Source organism: Stegastes partitus, unplaced genomic scaffold, assembly GCF_000690725.1.
Source record: "Stegastes partitus isolate 25-593 unplaced genomic scaffold, Stegastes_partitus-1.0.2 Scaffold226, whole genome shotgun sequence".
Classification (NCBI taxonomy): domain Eukaryota; kingdom Metazoa; phylum Chordata; class Actinopteri; family Pomacentridae; genus Stegastes; species Stegastes partitus.
The window spans coordinates 207,442-223,513 of record NW_007577957.1 but is presented as its reverse complement, the minus strand read 5'-3'; the positions used below and the strand labels follow the sequence as shown (position 1 = coordinate 223,513).

Sequence of the window (16,072 nt, the reverse complement as noted above, 5' to 3'; positions counted from 1 at the left end):
TTTTATGGGCTATGACCAACAAAATAATCAATGGATTAATCACTTAAGGAAACAGACTAGTATTGATATCATCATTGTATCCAGGCTTTTTTGTGTACAAATCCTAGCAGCAGGCAGGTTTCCATGCACCACGAGCACAAGCTTCTTCCCCTAATTAATGATTTCACAGGTCTGTGATTCAACATCTTGTGAAAAATAGCCTTTGAGTGCCTGGAGAGAGAGAGAGAGAAAAAAAAAAAATCCTTTGTTTATGAGCCTTGAGTGAAGGTTGACTCCCAGAACTGCATGTTCTGTTTGCGTCGAAGCGCCACACAGCCTTTCACAAACCACATACACTCAAACACACACACAGACAGACACTGGCCTTCGTTGCCATAGAAACTCTTGGTTTTAGGGATGATTCTAATCAAGCTGCTGATTAGCAGTCACACGTCACGCCTCACAGACGCCACTCAGGTGTTCACCTTCCCAAGCACGAGACGGACAACGGTAATTACAACACAAACTCGTTTATTTCATTACATAATTTTTCCAAGGCCAAATCACAAATAAATAAAAAGGAAGGAGACACTTGCAGTAGCTCAGTTTGCAGGGCCACTTAAACCACACAAAACAAGAACACCTCCCCCCCCCCCGCCCTCCACCAAAACTGGCCAATAAGAAGAGATTATTAAATATATGAACAGGAGGCTGTACACCTGTACTTATTGGTAGTTTTGCTGAACTTTGATCATCGAGCCCCCCTCTCCTCCCCTCCCAGACAACTTATTTACAAAGCAAGTGGACACAACAGAGAGCGGTGAAATTCATCTTTGCATCACCCCGCCGTCTTTGCCTTGTCGTCAAGTTCTGTTGGCGGGACGCGTGTGCCATCGACGGAACGTGGAGGAGTGCTTCACATTCTTAAGACCCCCCTGAAGACAGTTCATGTGTGTCGGGGAAGAACAAAAAGGCAACTAGTCGCCCCTAGCCAGGCAGAGAAAAAAAAGCAGCAAACAGCAACAGTAAGCTACTGACTTTTCACTGAAATGTCAGGAGAGAAAAATGTTTGTAGAAAAAACAGGGAGGAATGAGCTTCTGCTTTGTCACGATGGTACGGACAAACAACCCTCCTGTATGTAGCTAGTAGGCATCTGATAAGGGACGTCGTTAGAGTACCTGACTGTAGTTATCGCTGCTCGGTCTTGGCTGTGAGCAAAGCAGGGTTTTGCATTCAGAAAAAGGCGGCTGCAACAAAGATATCGACCTTATAGAGGAGCGCTGACCAAACACCGTGTAATCTTCTGTCCCTAAACCTAAAGAGAAGAAAGAAATACTGAAGCAAGAAAGTCCCTCGGAGAACATCGCCACCCGTCTGAAAACCTAATGTACATTTTACGCAACTTCTAATAAACGGCAGGTGACCTGTAGTACTGTAGACCCTTTTATATACATTGCACATACAGTATCGTACACATAAAACCGATCTGAAGATACAGAAATGTTACTCTGAAGTGAACTGAGCTTATTCTATATACTCACGACTACATGGAGTGTATCCGTAAAGAGCTTCTCCAGGTGGAGTGCAATTCTCTCTTATGTTCAGGTGCTTTGGTACAGTCGCACTCTTATCGTCATGCAATTTCTACAATGCCAAATATTACATTTTCACTTTACAGTCTTATTAAAAAAAAACCTTTTTTTTTTAAAGCACAGTACGTTCAAAACGGGCTACATCTAACTTCCCTATCAGTGTCTCTCTACCGTATTGATTATTATTATTATGCCTATGATTTTGTCTCCTACAGGCCTTCCGATCTGCACTGAAGTGGAGGTCTAACATTAATGGAAGGGCTGTTGTCTGTGCGTTTTTCCTTCTTACATACTTGAGTATAAATATTGCACATTCATTTTGTATTTCATATTTGTAAGTAAAAAAAAAGAACAAAAGAAGATAAAAGTAACTAGACCTAGAGTAGAAAGGTTAACATGTACGGTTGCACCAAAAAAAAAAAAAGAACTGGGACAGCAATCGATGAAAGTTTCGTAACTACTTCTCTACAGTAAGCTGAGTTCCCTTGGAGACATCCATACGGTGCATTGGTCATGATTGGAGGAATATGTGGCAGACGCGGCAGGGCTAGCGTACGTCAACGAACCGACGAAATAACCCCCCCAAAAAAAACACCCCCAGTGGACGCCGTTTACCACTGACTCTGCCGCAAAGGCCGGGAGCAGAAAGGGCTGAAGACTTAATTGCTTGTCATAGTCAGTAAACACATACTCAAATGTACAAAGTTTGTGGGACACAGGCGAATAATTAGAGGAAAACGAGTTTAAAAAAATGTTAAAAAAGCATGTAAACAAAGCTCATGAAAGTACAATTAGCAACAACAAAATGGAAATAATAAAAAAAAAACCCCAAAGAGAAATGACCCCCTTGTGAACAACACCGCCATAATAAAATAACCGTAAGAAAAAAAAAACGTAGCTATAAACATCGTAATGCTCAATCTCTCATGGCTTCGCAACACCGACTCCTCACACAGAAAAAAAACACAACACGCATCAAATGGGTTTCAAAAGCTGACAAACCAAACATGAAGTAGCAATAACAGATACACAAATCATTAAAAGATATCAGAGATCCCTGCAAAGATTTCCAACCTGAATGTTACTCAGGGATCACCTCTGTCAGGCTCATGCTACCCCGTGTCCCTGCCAGGTATCTGCCAAACATGTCCGAGCAACCGTGCTGTACTGGTGGAAGGCTCCGGAGACCAGCGGAGGAGGGAGAAAAAGCAACAGAGGAGGACGCGCCGTCATGAAGCCTGACATTTGTTTCACTTCGAGTCATGCAAAAGGTCCGACTTCCTTGTGCCGCCTCGGTAGTCATAGCAACTCAAAGGGCTAAATCCATCAAAGAGGAGTGGGCCAGTGCGTCGCGCCGTGCGTCGCCCGGCTGGCTCAGCTGTCTTGTGAGGGGACCTTTCTGCTTCTTGGTCTTGACAGAGAGCGTTTAAGCTGCATTCAGGAGTTTTCCTTCCCCCCCCTCCCTTCCCCCCCTCCTCCTCCCCCCTGCTTTGATCGAAGCTGGTCGCAGGGAAGCTGTGGAGGAGGCGCATGGGTCTCTTTGTGTAACAATGCATGTGTGAGTGTGTGTGTGTGTGTGTGTGTTACCTGTAACTAAAGTAGAACTCCTCTCCAAGTAGTCCTGGTCGTGGCGTTTTGAGCTCCTTGTGTATGTGTGCGAGTGTGTGTGCTCAATGTGCTTGTTTGGAGTGTGTCTGTGTGTTATTTCCCGCCGTACATTCTCTCAATGTCTTCTTGGTAGTGCGTTTTGAGCTCCTTGCGCTTCAGTTTGAACGCGTCGGTGACCAGGCCGGTCTCTGGCGTCCACGGCTCGGCGCTCAGTCGGATCTTCTTGGGGATCTCGAACCGCTCCAGTTTTGCTGCGTGCGAGAGAGAGCGAGAGAGCAGAGTCACAAGCCAGCCTGGCGGATACGACACGGTGTGATACTTGTGCAACGTCTGGCGCGACGGCTGGGGACGACATGGCAGCAAATCTGAACTAATTACTTTGACAGAGAGTATCACCAGTTGTCCCACTTCAGTTTGGTTATTAAGAACTTTGCCCCTACCTGAAATGGCAGCCTCGGTAATGATGCGGAGGACCTCTTTCTCCATCTGGGAGTTGTTGCAGATCTCTTCCCACGTGCCTGTCACTTGCCTCTGCTCTGCCAGTGCCATTAGCTGCTTGTGGTTCGGCACCACAAAGCCGATCACGTATGATTGGTCACTGAAAAAACAAGTTACGAAGAAGAAGAAGAAGAAAATTATATCTGCAATGTTTGCACCTGGTTGAGTCTGCATTAAAGAGTTTTTATCAATATATTCTGCCAGGGCAATGAGATAAAAAAAAAAAGGAGATTCTACCTGTTGGCATAGGCACAGATATTGTCGATGAATGGGCAGTTCTTCAGAACAGCCTCCACTTTTCCTAGGGAGACATATTCTCCTGCCTGCAGCTTCACCAGGTCTTTCTTGCGATCTAGCGAGAAAGAGAGACAGCACATATTACGATGCTAATATATTCCAACACCTGCCTCACACGCTCTATCGTTTGCTGATTTCCTACCGATAATCTTAAGGCATCCGTCATGGTGGAATTCTCCGATGTCTCCGGTGCAGAACCACCTCTGGCCTTTCTCATCCACGAAGAAGCCCTCGTGATTCTTGCCCTCGTTTTTGTAGTAGCCCATGGTCACGTTGGGCCCGCCGATCAGAATCTCGCCCCGTGGGTTGGGCTTGTCTGTGCTGTAGTAACCGCCTGGGGGAGGGGAAGCACAGAACGTGTTGATTAGAGAGAAAACATTAATATCTGGGTGCTTTAAGGATGGATTTGCTGCTGTAATACTCACCCTCCTCCCAGTCCTTCAGTGTGATCTCTGAGCAAACCAGTGGAGCACCAACTCGTCCTGTGCTGTAGTCCCAAACTGAAAACACCAGCAAAAGACTTAGCATATTGAATTTCGCAGAATTACTTTTACCATGCTGTCTTTTCTTTTTTTTTATTAAAGTTATTTTTTTGCCTTTATTTGAGAGTGCAGTTGAGAGAGAGACGGGGGAGAAGAATGGGGGAAGGACCTGAGGAAAAGGGCCATGAGCAGGATTCGAACTCATGACCTCCACATCAGGACTATAGCCCCTGTACATGGGACACCAGCTCAACCAGGTGAGCTATAGCGCCGCCCTATCATACGGTCTTTTCTCATTGTTCCTCTCCTAACTCTTTCATATTTTCTGCCTTTCTCCCCTGCAGAACTTCAATTATACCGTTCATTATACATCCATTTGTATAACAGCTCACCCCTCTGTGTCAGATAGCTCCTCCACTCATATTTTCTTTAGTGTTTATAGTGTGTATGGACATGTATATACTGTTCATTTCTGCATATTTATTTTCTATCTTCTGATTGTCATTGTTTACTTGAAAAAAACAAAAAAAGTGAAAGTTTTGTATTGTATTCTTTTTTTTGTTCCCTGCTGCTTTTTTTTGTGTATATTCTTTTTTTTGCCTTTAATTGATAGTACAGTCAAGAGAGACACAGGAAAGTTGGGGAGAAGAATGCAGGAAAGACCTGCAGCAAAGGGCCATGAGCGGGACTCGAACTCATGACCTCTGCGTCGGGGATTATAGCCCCTCAACATAGGACGCCAGCTCAACAAGGTGAGCTGTAGCTGCACCCTTTTTTGTATATTCTTCCATAATTATTTATGTTGTGCGCTTTGTTACAGCGATAAAACAATTTCCCTTGTGGATCATTACAGCTGATCTAAGTCCTCCCTTCTCACCCTCACTGATGGTTCCAGCTCCACAGGTCTCCGTCAGGCCGTATCCCTGCCCCACGGGGCAGCACAGACAGATGTTCATGAACCGCTGCGTGGCAGCCGAGAGTGGAGCGCCGCCTGAAAGCAGCACCCGTGTGTTCCCTCCCAAGAGAGCACGCACCCGTTGGAACACCAAGCTGGAAAAGGACAAGAATACACAGCATGGTGGTGATGAACTTAAGAGGTGGAGGAGACTCCGATGACAGCAGCTACTAGAAAACAAAAAAACATTCTGACTTTTAGAAAGTTAGCAATTAATCAGCACAGATATTGAGTCATACTGAAGAATGTTCTGCGCGGACACCGTCGTCGATAAAACCCAATGATTCACACACGCTGGAGAATAATTCACTGCTGTAGTGGCTTTGCTGTTGGCAAGGGTTAATGAAGGATTTGTGCTATGTTATGATTAGCCAAGTAGGAACAGAGGTTAATGTTTGCTGGTGTGTAACGGAGCGAGCGTATGTCAGCTGGAGGGGCTTTCCTCAGGGTTCGTGTATACAGGTATGTGCAGTGTGTGCTACCTGTCACAGAGAGGCGTGCCGTAGCCCTTGGAGATCTGTTCCATCTTGTAGTTGTAGGCCAGCACAAAGAGCGTCTTCTGCAGTTTGCTCATTTCCTCCACTTTGGTCATTACATTCTTGTAGATTCGATCCATGATCTCCTACACGCGCCAAGCAGAGCAAGTTAACACCGACTGTTATTGTACATTTTACAAGGGCTTAGATGATAAGTAATGTATTGTGATGTCAACTATCAGGCCATAAAAGCAATAAAACCAGTGATAAGTTTGCCAAACAGACGTACCGGCACAGCAGCCATGAGAGTAGGCTTCAGCACACTGGTGTCTCCTTTGCTGCCCTTCTTTATCTTGGTGGACTGAAAATGGAACAAGACAAATGCTCAGTTCTCAGTGATCCACAGATTTAAGCCTGTAGGTGTAGATGGGTGCTTGATTACACAGTGATCATATAAATCTTGGACACGTTATGAATTTAACACGGAGGCAGTGCAGAGTCAGAAGACCTTTCGCAGGACGTCACTAATATACCGACCTGATCTGCTAGAGTCTGAGGAGAGGAGTAGCCGATGCGACAGCCGTGAGAGATGCACACCAGTTCTGCGCTGAGCTCTAAAACGTGGGCCAACGGCAGGTAGCCAATGTAGGTATCTGTCTCACTGCCAGCACAAAAAAAAAATTCTAATTAATTTCCAAAAGATACTCAAGAAGAATTACTCATGTACAAGGACACAAAACTGGTTCATGAGTTTGTAAAAACAACGGTTGGTGAATCATCACACATTGGGGAGAAAAAAAAAAAGAAAGAATATCAGAACATAACAACAATCAGAGGAAGTGTCAGAGAAACAGCAGTGACTCTGTCCGTACTTGAGGTTAGGGATTCGCTCGGCCATGCCTGTGATGCCGGCAATGAGGTTGCCATGGGAGATCATGACACCCTTGGGGATGCCTGTGGAGCCGCTGGTGTACATGATGACTGCGATGTCTGAAGGCTCTGGATGTCTGCGGTCGACTGCAACTGTAGAGACGGGAGAGCGGAGGGCTGACGGTTAAGAGGGGAAATGGACCACACGCCAGCATTATTAGTAGTAGCAATAACTGACTTAGTATGAAGAATTAATTGATTAACGATAAAATAACTGTATCATAATAACAACTGCATACTATGAAGGTGTTTTTGTACTGCTGCAGCTACTTTTCTTATCAAATCATCTATTAATCGTTTAAGAAAATGACGGCTTGATCTATAAAATGTCTGATAATAGTGAAGACCAGCAACTGTTCATAAATTTAGCAATATAAAACATACAGCAGCAAGTCCTTACACCTGAAAAGCTGAAACCTTCTAATATCTGGCAATATCGCTTGCTAATTATTGATCAGTCAATTATCAAAACTATTACTGCTTAATTTTCTGTGACATCTTTTAGAATGAGGTGCCGAAAAATACAAGAAAAGCTCAGAGGGTTCCAGCTGTACGCAGGTTTATAGAAAGCTTTTTTTTTTTAAATTTTGTTTTTTATAAAGGAATTTTAATTTTTTATTTTTTTTTATTTTTTCAGAAATAAAACTAAGAACAGGAACAGTTGGGGGGTACCTTTGTAACATCGCATCATCATCTGCAGCAGCCATCATTATTTGAATGGCAGCTTTACATAAAGTGGGATCTTACAGGCTTGACATATTCTGTCCATTTTAACCAAGTTTTATAAAATTAGTCCATTTGCAGTTGAAGTCAAAAAGACACTTTTTCCCATTTTGTAGATTTCTTGCATAATGTTGATCCAGTTCTCATTTCTTGGTTGCTCAGGATTGAGCCAATTTCTGGTGATGGCCCTTTTACTTGCTGCTAAAAGAAGTCGTTTCTTGTCTCTATTGCGAAAGTCATTCAGTATTGTGTCACCAAGAGTTTTAAATGAAAGGAGGAAAACAACTGAGAACACATTTTGTACATGCTGATGGATCCCAACCCAATACTTTTGAATAATTTGACAGTTCCAAAAAAAACATGGAAATGGTTTGCTCCTTCGATGCCACACCTCCAACAGGTATCTCCAGTTCCCCGGTATCTTTTCTGGGCTGGTGTAATGAAAAAATAATATTTTTCCAGAATTCACGCCAGATATTCGAATCAGTCGCGACCCACTGGATTTCACAAATGTGCTCCTACTTCTCCGCAGTTATTGTAAAACTCTCTTTTTCATTTTTCTTTCACGTAATATGAGTTTTCCCCCTTAGCATGTTATCGTACAATTTTAGAAATAATTTTGGAGGGGAACGCTGATTTTGTTAGCGACATAAGTATATGATTACTAGATACGCTCACTTAAAGAATTGATTGGGCATCTTTTAATTAGTTTCATTGGCTTAAATTACTGCAAACTTGTATTCTTGTTTTTTTTTATCTGATTGGCTACAATCATTTTAGATTTTTAAGTTAACATTCCACATGTGCGCTATTTAAATATTTCTGAATATTCCATGTTTGTTTTCTTTGTCAAATAAGAGGACAAGTATAAACAAAGTCATTCTGGAAGACCAACAAAGTCCTAAAAAATGTGGCCAACACAATAACAGTATTGTAGCGTTTGGCAAGTGATGATCTGACCTCTTGCTGACTCGCTGTCACACTCAGCACATCACTGTAATTACACATTAGGGTGTTGGCTTTGTATTAAGCCTCCCATCAATGTACTTCCATTTCCCTGACAAAATTAGAAACCTTTTTAATCACATTGCACAAGTACTCACTATTGTCAGGCTTGGATCCCATCTCCTTCACAGCGTCCATGCTGTAGACCATGATGCCTCTGGGGACGTCTGGCCAGCTCGTGGGTTTGCTGTCCACTACGATGACATACCGCAGCCTCGGAACGTCACACAGAATGGCCTGGGACGCGGAGTAGGATGTAAGTGGGAGGGAGAACGGAAGCGGGAGAGTGAGAGGGGGAAAAACTAATTAAGCAAATTGAACTGCGCTTCTTATTAGGCTCTAATGTTACACACAATTAACAGCCAGTCATTGTCGAGTTTGTTTAGCAAAGTGCACACAACGGAGACGCGTGTCAACAGCGGACGGGTACCTTGAGACGGCTCTGAAGCAGGTCTTTGCTCGTGATGATGTGCGTGACTTCGGTCTCGTTCAGGCCGTGAGCGATGGCCATGGGCCCGAGAGTGGCGTACAGGGTCACCACTGTCGAATTCAAGTCAGGTTTAGTCAGTCATCTGAAATGTTTAACTGAAGGCCGAAGATTTCATGAATATGAATGTTTGAGTCACTCACGTGGGAAATTGTACATGAAGCAAGCCTGTGCTGCCAGAATCCACTCGGCTCTGGTCTCGCAGACGATGGCGATGTTGCACTGAGGCTTCTGGCTGAGAGCTGCCAGACCGCTACCAAAGCACTTTGCTGCGTGGTAGGCGTCCTCGTATGACAGCCAGTTATATTTCCCTAGAATTACCTAAATGTGACACGCAGAGGTACAAGTTCAAGATTCTGTCCTACATGCTACACCAAAGAACATGATAATAGTGCTCATATTGGGCAGGCCTGCTTCAAAGCAAAGAGCAGGTGTAGTTGATGGTGTGATTTTTATTCTTTTGTACAACCACATGTAGATGGGATGAATATGTGCGCTGCTTTGCATTACAAGAAACAATAAAAAAGCAACATGGAACCCACGGAAGAGGTTGCAGACTTGACTTTACGTGCCTCCTGTTGGTACCAGTCGTGCAGCCTCGTCATTTAAATGCAGTCAGTTAGTGCCATCTACAGGGCTTTTGTGACTATGCAGGTGTTAATTCAGCTGTGAGACCAATGACACTCCTGCTCTTCCACCTACATCCCACACACTGAGCACAGCGCCAGACTGCATTCTGAGAAACAGTCTAACTTCTGCAATTCTGCACATTCACCCAACACTAAATTCCTAAATCTAAATGAGATAAGAAGCCTGTTGCCTCTTGACACACCAAACATTTAAAAATAATAATGAAACAAGACACAAGTGTAGCAGGTGAGGAAAGAACAATGGCTGTCTGTGTCTCTCACCTTTTTGAAGACCTTGCCGTTTGGCTGGAGCTCGTCCTCCTCGCTGAGCACCTCCCTGGTCCCCAGACAGTCCCTCTGTGGAAATCTCTTTGCAGCGAAGTCAAACATTTTGTCCACGGTGTCCACCCCGGGGTGCAGCCACGCTACCAGCCTCTCTTGGCTGTTGATGGCTCTGTAAGGCCCTGCTGGGTTTCCGCTAATCGAGCGTGCCTTGATCCGGCGGGCTCGTTCCAAATTGGTGCCAGCACCCGAGAAGAAGTACCAGGGTATAAAGGTTATGACGGAGTAGACCCAGACCACGGAGCGGAAAACCTGCAGCAGCAGGGGGTTCATATCCTCCTTCAACTTCATCTTTGACGATGAAGTGAGTGCCGAATCGAACCTGAAGCGCAAAGACACGCTGTACTCGCCTCTGCTCTGTACGTGTTTTTGGCCCGCTGCTGGAGGTGAAGGTTGCAGGCGGAGGTTTCTTTTTTTGCAGCAAATCAAATGGACCTGCAAGATAAAGACACAACATGAAATTTTAGAAGCACAGTCTGGAATAAAGGTGCATCAGCACATTTTGAAAACTCAAGCTGCTGTGAATGCGAGTGACAGCCTCTTGGTAAACGAATCCTTGCTTGCATGAAGACCAACTCTGCCTATTCTTAGGATGGCTCTCAGTCAGCACTCTGTCTCCCACCAGATCCGCTGGCCCTGCTGCATAGACGATGACCTCACAGCGGAAGCGTGATGTGATGAAACTGATCATAATCCAGTTTGAATAACAGAGCCTGTATACTTTATTAATTGTTTAGTTGATAGAAACTGAACTTCCGCTCATATATTAGGATTTGCTGATTTACTCCATTCATCAAATTTTTTTTACTAAAGTCATTTTTTTGGCCTTTATTTGATAGTGCAACTGCAGTGAGAGGGAGAGACAGGAAAGTGGGGGAGAAGAATGGGGGAAGGACCTGTGGAAAAGGGCTATGAGCGGGATTCAAACTCATGACCTCCACATCGGGGACACCAGCTCAACCAGGTGAGCTATAGTGGCACCTGCAAATTTGTAAACTAACATTCAATTGTATATTTTGGTTGTTCCTCATACCGAATGTGAAGCCATCACTTAGTGGTCTGGACACAATTCAGACCCAGCCATTTATCCACTTGAAATATTTTGTCAAGAAATATTCGTCAGATAATTTGATGACGGAAATAATAGTGAGCTGCCGCCAGGATAAACAAGCTCTGCTGAAAAGGACAGCCGTCAACATTCTGAAACAAGCAGTGGTTGAATTGAACCCAGAGGACAGTGTGTCTACAATTTTCTGGAACTATTCACCTTCTCTGTGCTCTACCACTAGTTTGCAACAGGATTATATCGTGTGCTGTACTTGTTACTGCTAGAAGTTGTTTGGCTATGCTACAAAAACCTTTGGATCAACTCTGACTGTCTCCCTGAGAGCTCAGCTATTTGTAGTGTATGCTTAAGGCCCCAGTGTAATTGGCAGTGCGGCCCTGCAGCCGCTGAGCCTGACCACGCTAGAAGTAGTGGCAGTGACTCATTTTGCAGCTTAGAAGGAGAGGCCTAGAGGTCACGTGACAGGTTAGCACACCCTAACAACCTGGTGTAACATCACTGACAAGAATCTAACACTGACTGCTGACTGAGGTGGACTGCTTCTGGCTATGTGCAAACACAAGCTACAGAAAAACAGAAAGCAAGACGTGGGTTTAACTTCAGTTAGATTGTTAGTCCTCACTGCTTGTCACCTGCACTGCACCACACTCTGGTCAATGCGACGCTACACTGCAGAACAGGAGCGAACACCTGATTGAAATATTATCAAAATTGCAATATGACCAAATGCAATATCTAGATCGCATTTTTTTTTTTGATAAAGAAAAAAAATGTGCCACTATTATAAATCAATTACGGCACTACAGTGAGACGCTGGCCTACAAATTATTTTCTCCAGATCCTTCGAGACACGCTTGTTGGGTACACGCTGTACCAAAAATCCCATCATCATTTTTAGAGATTTTTTTTCAGAGGAAAAGAAGTGCAAAAAATACCTTTACCACAAAAACTGTGACTCATACTACAATTGTAAAATTTGTCAAAAGAATGGCAATCAGATTTTTTGGGGGGGTTTGTTTTTTGCAAGTTGTTCTGCCCTGGTCTACGCAACAATAAATATCTGTCACTCACTAAATGGGGTTTACTATAAATTAAAAACAGCATGTGTTAATGTGTCCATGTGTGTGTTTATGCCAGTTCTCTAACTTCCTCTTCTGGATACTTGAATGAAAGTCACATGACGTCTAACCTCAGAACAAAAACCTGTCATTTAAAAAAAAAAATACAAGGAAAATACAAATCGTCACCTCACTCAGTCAGATCCACCCCAAAACCACAGCGCCTTTGATATCACGTTTTTATAAAAAGACAATGCACCGAGAGATAAACGTGTCTCACCTGTTTCACAGCAACTCACATGTCACAACCAACTGACACAATTGTTCTGCTCTTGGGAAGGGAATTCACAGACCAGCTCACTACAGTTTGGTTTAACGCTACAGGCTCCGTCATTGTGTACTTTAGTTTGAATAAGGTAGGCACACCCTCTCCTGGTTAATATTTCAACATGTAACACATAGTAGCATGACTTACCATAAAGTCAGTCAACACCTGATGGTTAAAATGCCACCATGACTGTGATGCCAGTCCAGCTATGCAGGTTTGTCATGCCACTAAGCTGACAGTTGGCCCACATACTTAGTGTGATAAAACCTGTGTTTAACAAACACACCCACAATCAGATGCATTAGGCTTTGAAAAGTAAAATGTCTGGCATTTAACACCACTCTCCTGAATTATCAGGATAACTCAAGGGCAACAATTTGAGCCGACACGCAGGACACGAATATAGTGTTTCAGAAAGTCCTGCAGCTTTCAGCCCAAGAAATTCCATACTGATTTTTATCTAGCAATGATTTATTTTAATACTTAAGATTTTATCCACAGTGCCAGAATATAAATGACCTTTAGAACAACAGGAAGAGGCTACATTACAACTCTCACCTCTATGATTTGACTTTGGTGTCTATTTTGAGCATCTCTCCATCCTCTCATTGACACAGTCAGATATGATCTCTACCTGTACATATGGCTATACATTATTCATTAGACTGTTTATTGTCTTCATTATGCACCTTCTCGAGCTGTGCACTGGCCACAGTGTCGCATCAGTGCTTTTTTTGGTGTCCTTATCTTAAAAACAATCGCTATCAATGTTAGATACGATCACAACTCAACACAACAGATCACAACACATGATAACCTGCACAGGATTTCAGATGGCATGTGCAATTCTACCACAGTATAACTGGTAAGCAGATAGTTTTTTAGCCTAATCGATCATACCGCGACATTTTTTTTCCAGAACACAGTGTCCATGTCTGGAGCTGTAGGAGGCTACTGTGGCAGCATCAAGATTCGCAGCTAGCGGACAGCTCAAAGACGCACTAGCAGCTAGCAATGCAAGGAAGCTAGCATTAGCTTCAGCTAACCACTGCAGCTGCTGTTAGCCGGCTGCTAATGTAGTAAAACCAGCTCACTTATACATTTTCGCTTCGGAAATAAAAGTTTGAGCACACACATCGCATTGTACACGAATGTATGGCGTATTACAGGCAACGAGCCGCGCTGCTGAGCGAGCCGGTGGCTAACAATCAGCTCCTCTCATCAACATCTGCAAAGCGCTCACACAGCAACACATTCTCACCTCTTTTCTCAACCGCTACGTCTGAGTCGCTGCGGTACCGGCTCGAGCGTCTTTGTCCTTGTGACCAGAGCTCTGACGGGATATTGACACAATCTCTTAACACAGTGTGTGTGGTTATAAATCACAACGGTGAGTCTGTAACAAAAATATAATTCAGTGAAATTGTAAATCTGAGCATCACCGGGCCAGTGCTACCAGCCCGGAAGATATCCAATGACGTCGCAGCGCCTCTGCGCCAGCGATTGGAGAACTGGAGGTGGCGCGTGCTTGGGGCAGCGGGGACGTCAGCGAGGTTACTCGCGGTCATCGCTGTCCGGACCGTCAGTTACATGTGAAGCAGCGAGCGGCTCGGTTTACAGCCGGGCTGTGGGTTCATTTGAATGGGTCAAAAAGCAGTGGACCTGCTGTCACCACAAGGTTTGACCGAGAGTCGCACATGATTCGCTTACTTTGCAGAACAGCTGTCTGGTTTGTGTTTTCAGTTTCAGTTGTTATTGAGTCTTAACCGCAGGAAGAGCGAGACGCCCCAGTGTGTGAAGGAGACACAGCAGAGTGTAGCTAGCACTGCTAACAGGGTAAAGCAGGGTAAGACGCCCCCTTAGGAACTATGTGGTTTCTTTTTAAATGTGTCACTGTTAAATGTCAGTGTGTGTGCACAAGCAGTATGCACAAGTAAACAAATTTGGAGGGAAAAAAGATGCCCCCCTTACGGAGGGAAGAAGCCCCCCCGGGGGGAATTTTACCTCACGAGGCATTTTGTGTTTTTCCTTAAAAAAACACTTTGTACTTCCGGCTAGGATTGACTTTATTTTGAAATGTTAATTTTGCTCTCACTGAAACTGCAACCTATATCAGACAACACAAATAATTTCAGATTTTTAAACGTTTTTATTACTGCCAGTTATTTAGGAACAAAGGTTTTACCTTTATATAACTATCATTTAACTACCTACTTTGACATATTACAAAAAAGTACTTTTTTTTTTTAAACTTCTGGATAACTCTCAATGTGACTCTCCTGTGAACAATAAAATACATTTATATGTATTTTCGTAAGCATGTCAAAATATTACATCAACATACCTGAAAACCACTTTAAAAAAAAAAAATTACTCACTCCAGTGAAATGAAATGAAATGAAAAATACTTTATTTATCCCAGAAGGGAAATTCAGTAATGCTATAATAATAATTAAATACTATATATATATATATATATATATATATATATATATACTACACTACTACAATAATAATAAAATCAAAATGATTTCAAAGCTATTTAAAGATTAACCAGCATCCCAGGCAAAAACAAATGAAAGGACTATATGTAGTGGTCATGAGGGGAACTATGTGGGAGGGCTTCGAGGGGTATCTTACCCTGGTTTACCCAAATTGCACAATGATGTGCACGAGGCTATATCTGTCTGTGTGTGTGCAGACTCCTGTCCAAAACATGATACAAAGGAGTTACTGTGTTAGAGCAATTCACACCCACAGAAACTGTTGACTTTTTCAACCTAACTATTCTCTTTTTGTGGAGTAATGTGTAGTCTAGCAATGAGTGAACCACCTATAATCGCATCAGTTTTAATATGATACACAACACATGTTAGAATTTCACCACCATTGTGTTTTAAACAGGTTCACAGTCTTCATTTTTAAATAAATTCATATGGATGTTTGTAAAGTTACAAAGCACTTTATCAAATGTTTTAAAAAAAACAATAAATTGACAAAAATAATAATGATGATAATAATAAACACAACACACAAACTAAACCAATAATCTCCACCCGTATTCACCCAAATACCCAGCACAGCAGACTAGCTTACATGTCATGTTAAGAAGCTTTTTGAACCAGTAAGGTTCCAATATAGTCCGTAATGTAGTCAAGGCATTCAGACATGTGGTATACGTATTCATGTACATTGGGATACAATAACAAGGGCTTGTAAAAAGTGTAGGCTGGCCATTATTTTCCCATTGTATTTCAATAAAGTTCCTCACTTTACACCACCGTGGTTTCAAAAATGACATGGGGCCTCACAAGTGCAGTTTTAGTTCTGCTTTCAGTGGCTGCTAATACGTTTTCCTATTTTTGAGCAATAATACCAAACTGCAACTGACAATTTTATTGGAGAACATTGAATTATGCATAATGAAGATGCTTTTTACCACCATTTCCTGTCATAAAAACTCTTGCACTCTGGTAAACAAACATGCTTGATGAAGTGGATGAAAGAACCGTCTGCACTGCTGCTAGTTTTTTTTTCATTTTCTGAAGTTTGAAGTGACGGTTTCCTCCCAACTATCTGTCTCGCAACAATTTTTGGCTTTGGTCCGTTGCTATTT

At 43.0% G+C, this 16,072-nt stretch overlaps 1 protein-coding gene across 1 annotated transcript; it reads right to left on the bottom strand.

Annotated features, from left to right (window-relative positions):
- Positions 1-493: 493 nt before the first annotated feature.
- Positions 494-13,932, bottom strand: acsl3b (acyl-CoA synthetase long chain family member 3b). Its single transcript, XM_008281182.1, has 15 exons — positions 13,718-13,932; positions 9,945-10,439; positions 9,177-9,354; positions 8,977-9,086; positions 8,645-8,783; positions 6,761-6,911; positions 6,426-6,549; positions 6,178-6,249; positions 5,895-6,034; positions 5,335-5,507; positions 4,401-4,475; positions 4,118-4,309; positions 3,916-4,030; positions 3,621-3,778; positions 494-3,431 (listed from the first exon to the last, which is right to left on the bottom strand). The coding sequence occupies exons 2-15, from the start codon at positions 10,293-10,295 to the stop codon at positions 3,274-3,276; spliced, it is 2,136 nt and encodes a 711-aa protein (XP_008279404.1). The 5' UTR covers positions 10,296-10,439; positions 13,718-13,932; the 3' UTR covers positions 494-3,273.
- Positions 13,933-16,072: the final 2,140 nt, after the last annotated feature.

Coding starts and splice junctions, on each gene's coding strand:
- acsl3b (XM_008281182.1), bottom strand. CDS start 10,295: ATGAAGTTGAAGGAGGATATGAACCCCCTGCTGCTGCAGGTTTTCCGC. Junction 9,355..9,944: donor ACGGCAAGGTCTTCAAAAAG/GTGAGAGACACA, acceptor TGTCACATTTAG/GTAATTCTAGGGAAATATAA. Junction 4,031..4,117: donor CGGATGCCTTAAGATTATCG/GTAGGAAATCAG, acceptor CTTTCTCGCTAG/ATCGCAAGAAAGACCTGGTG.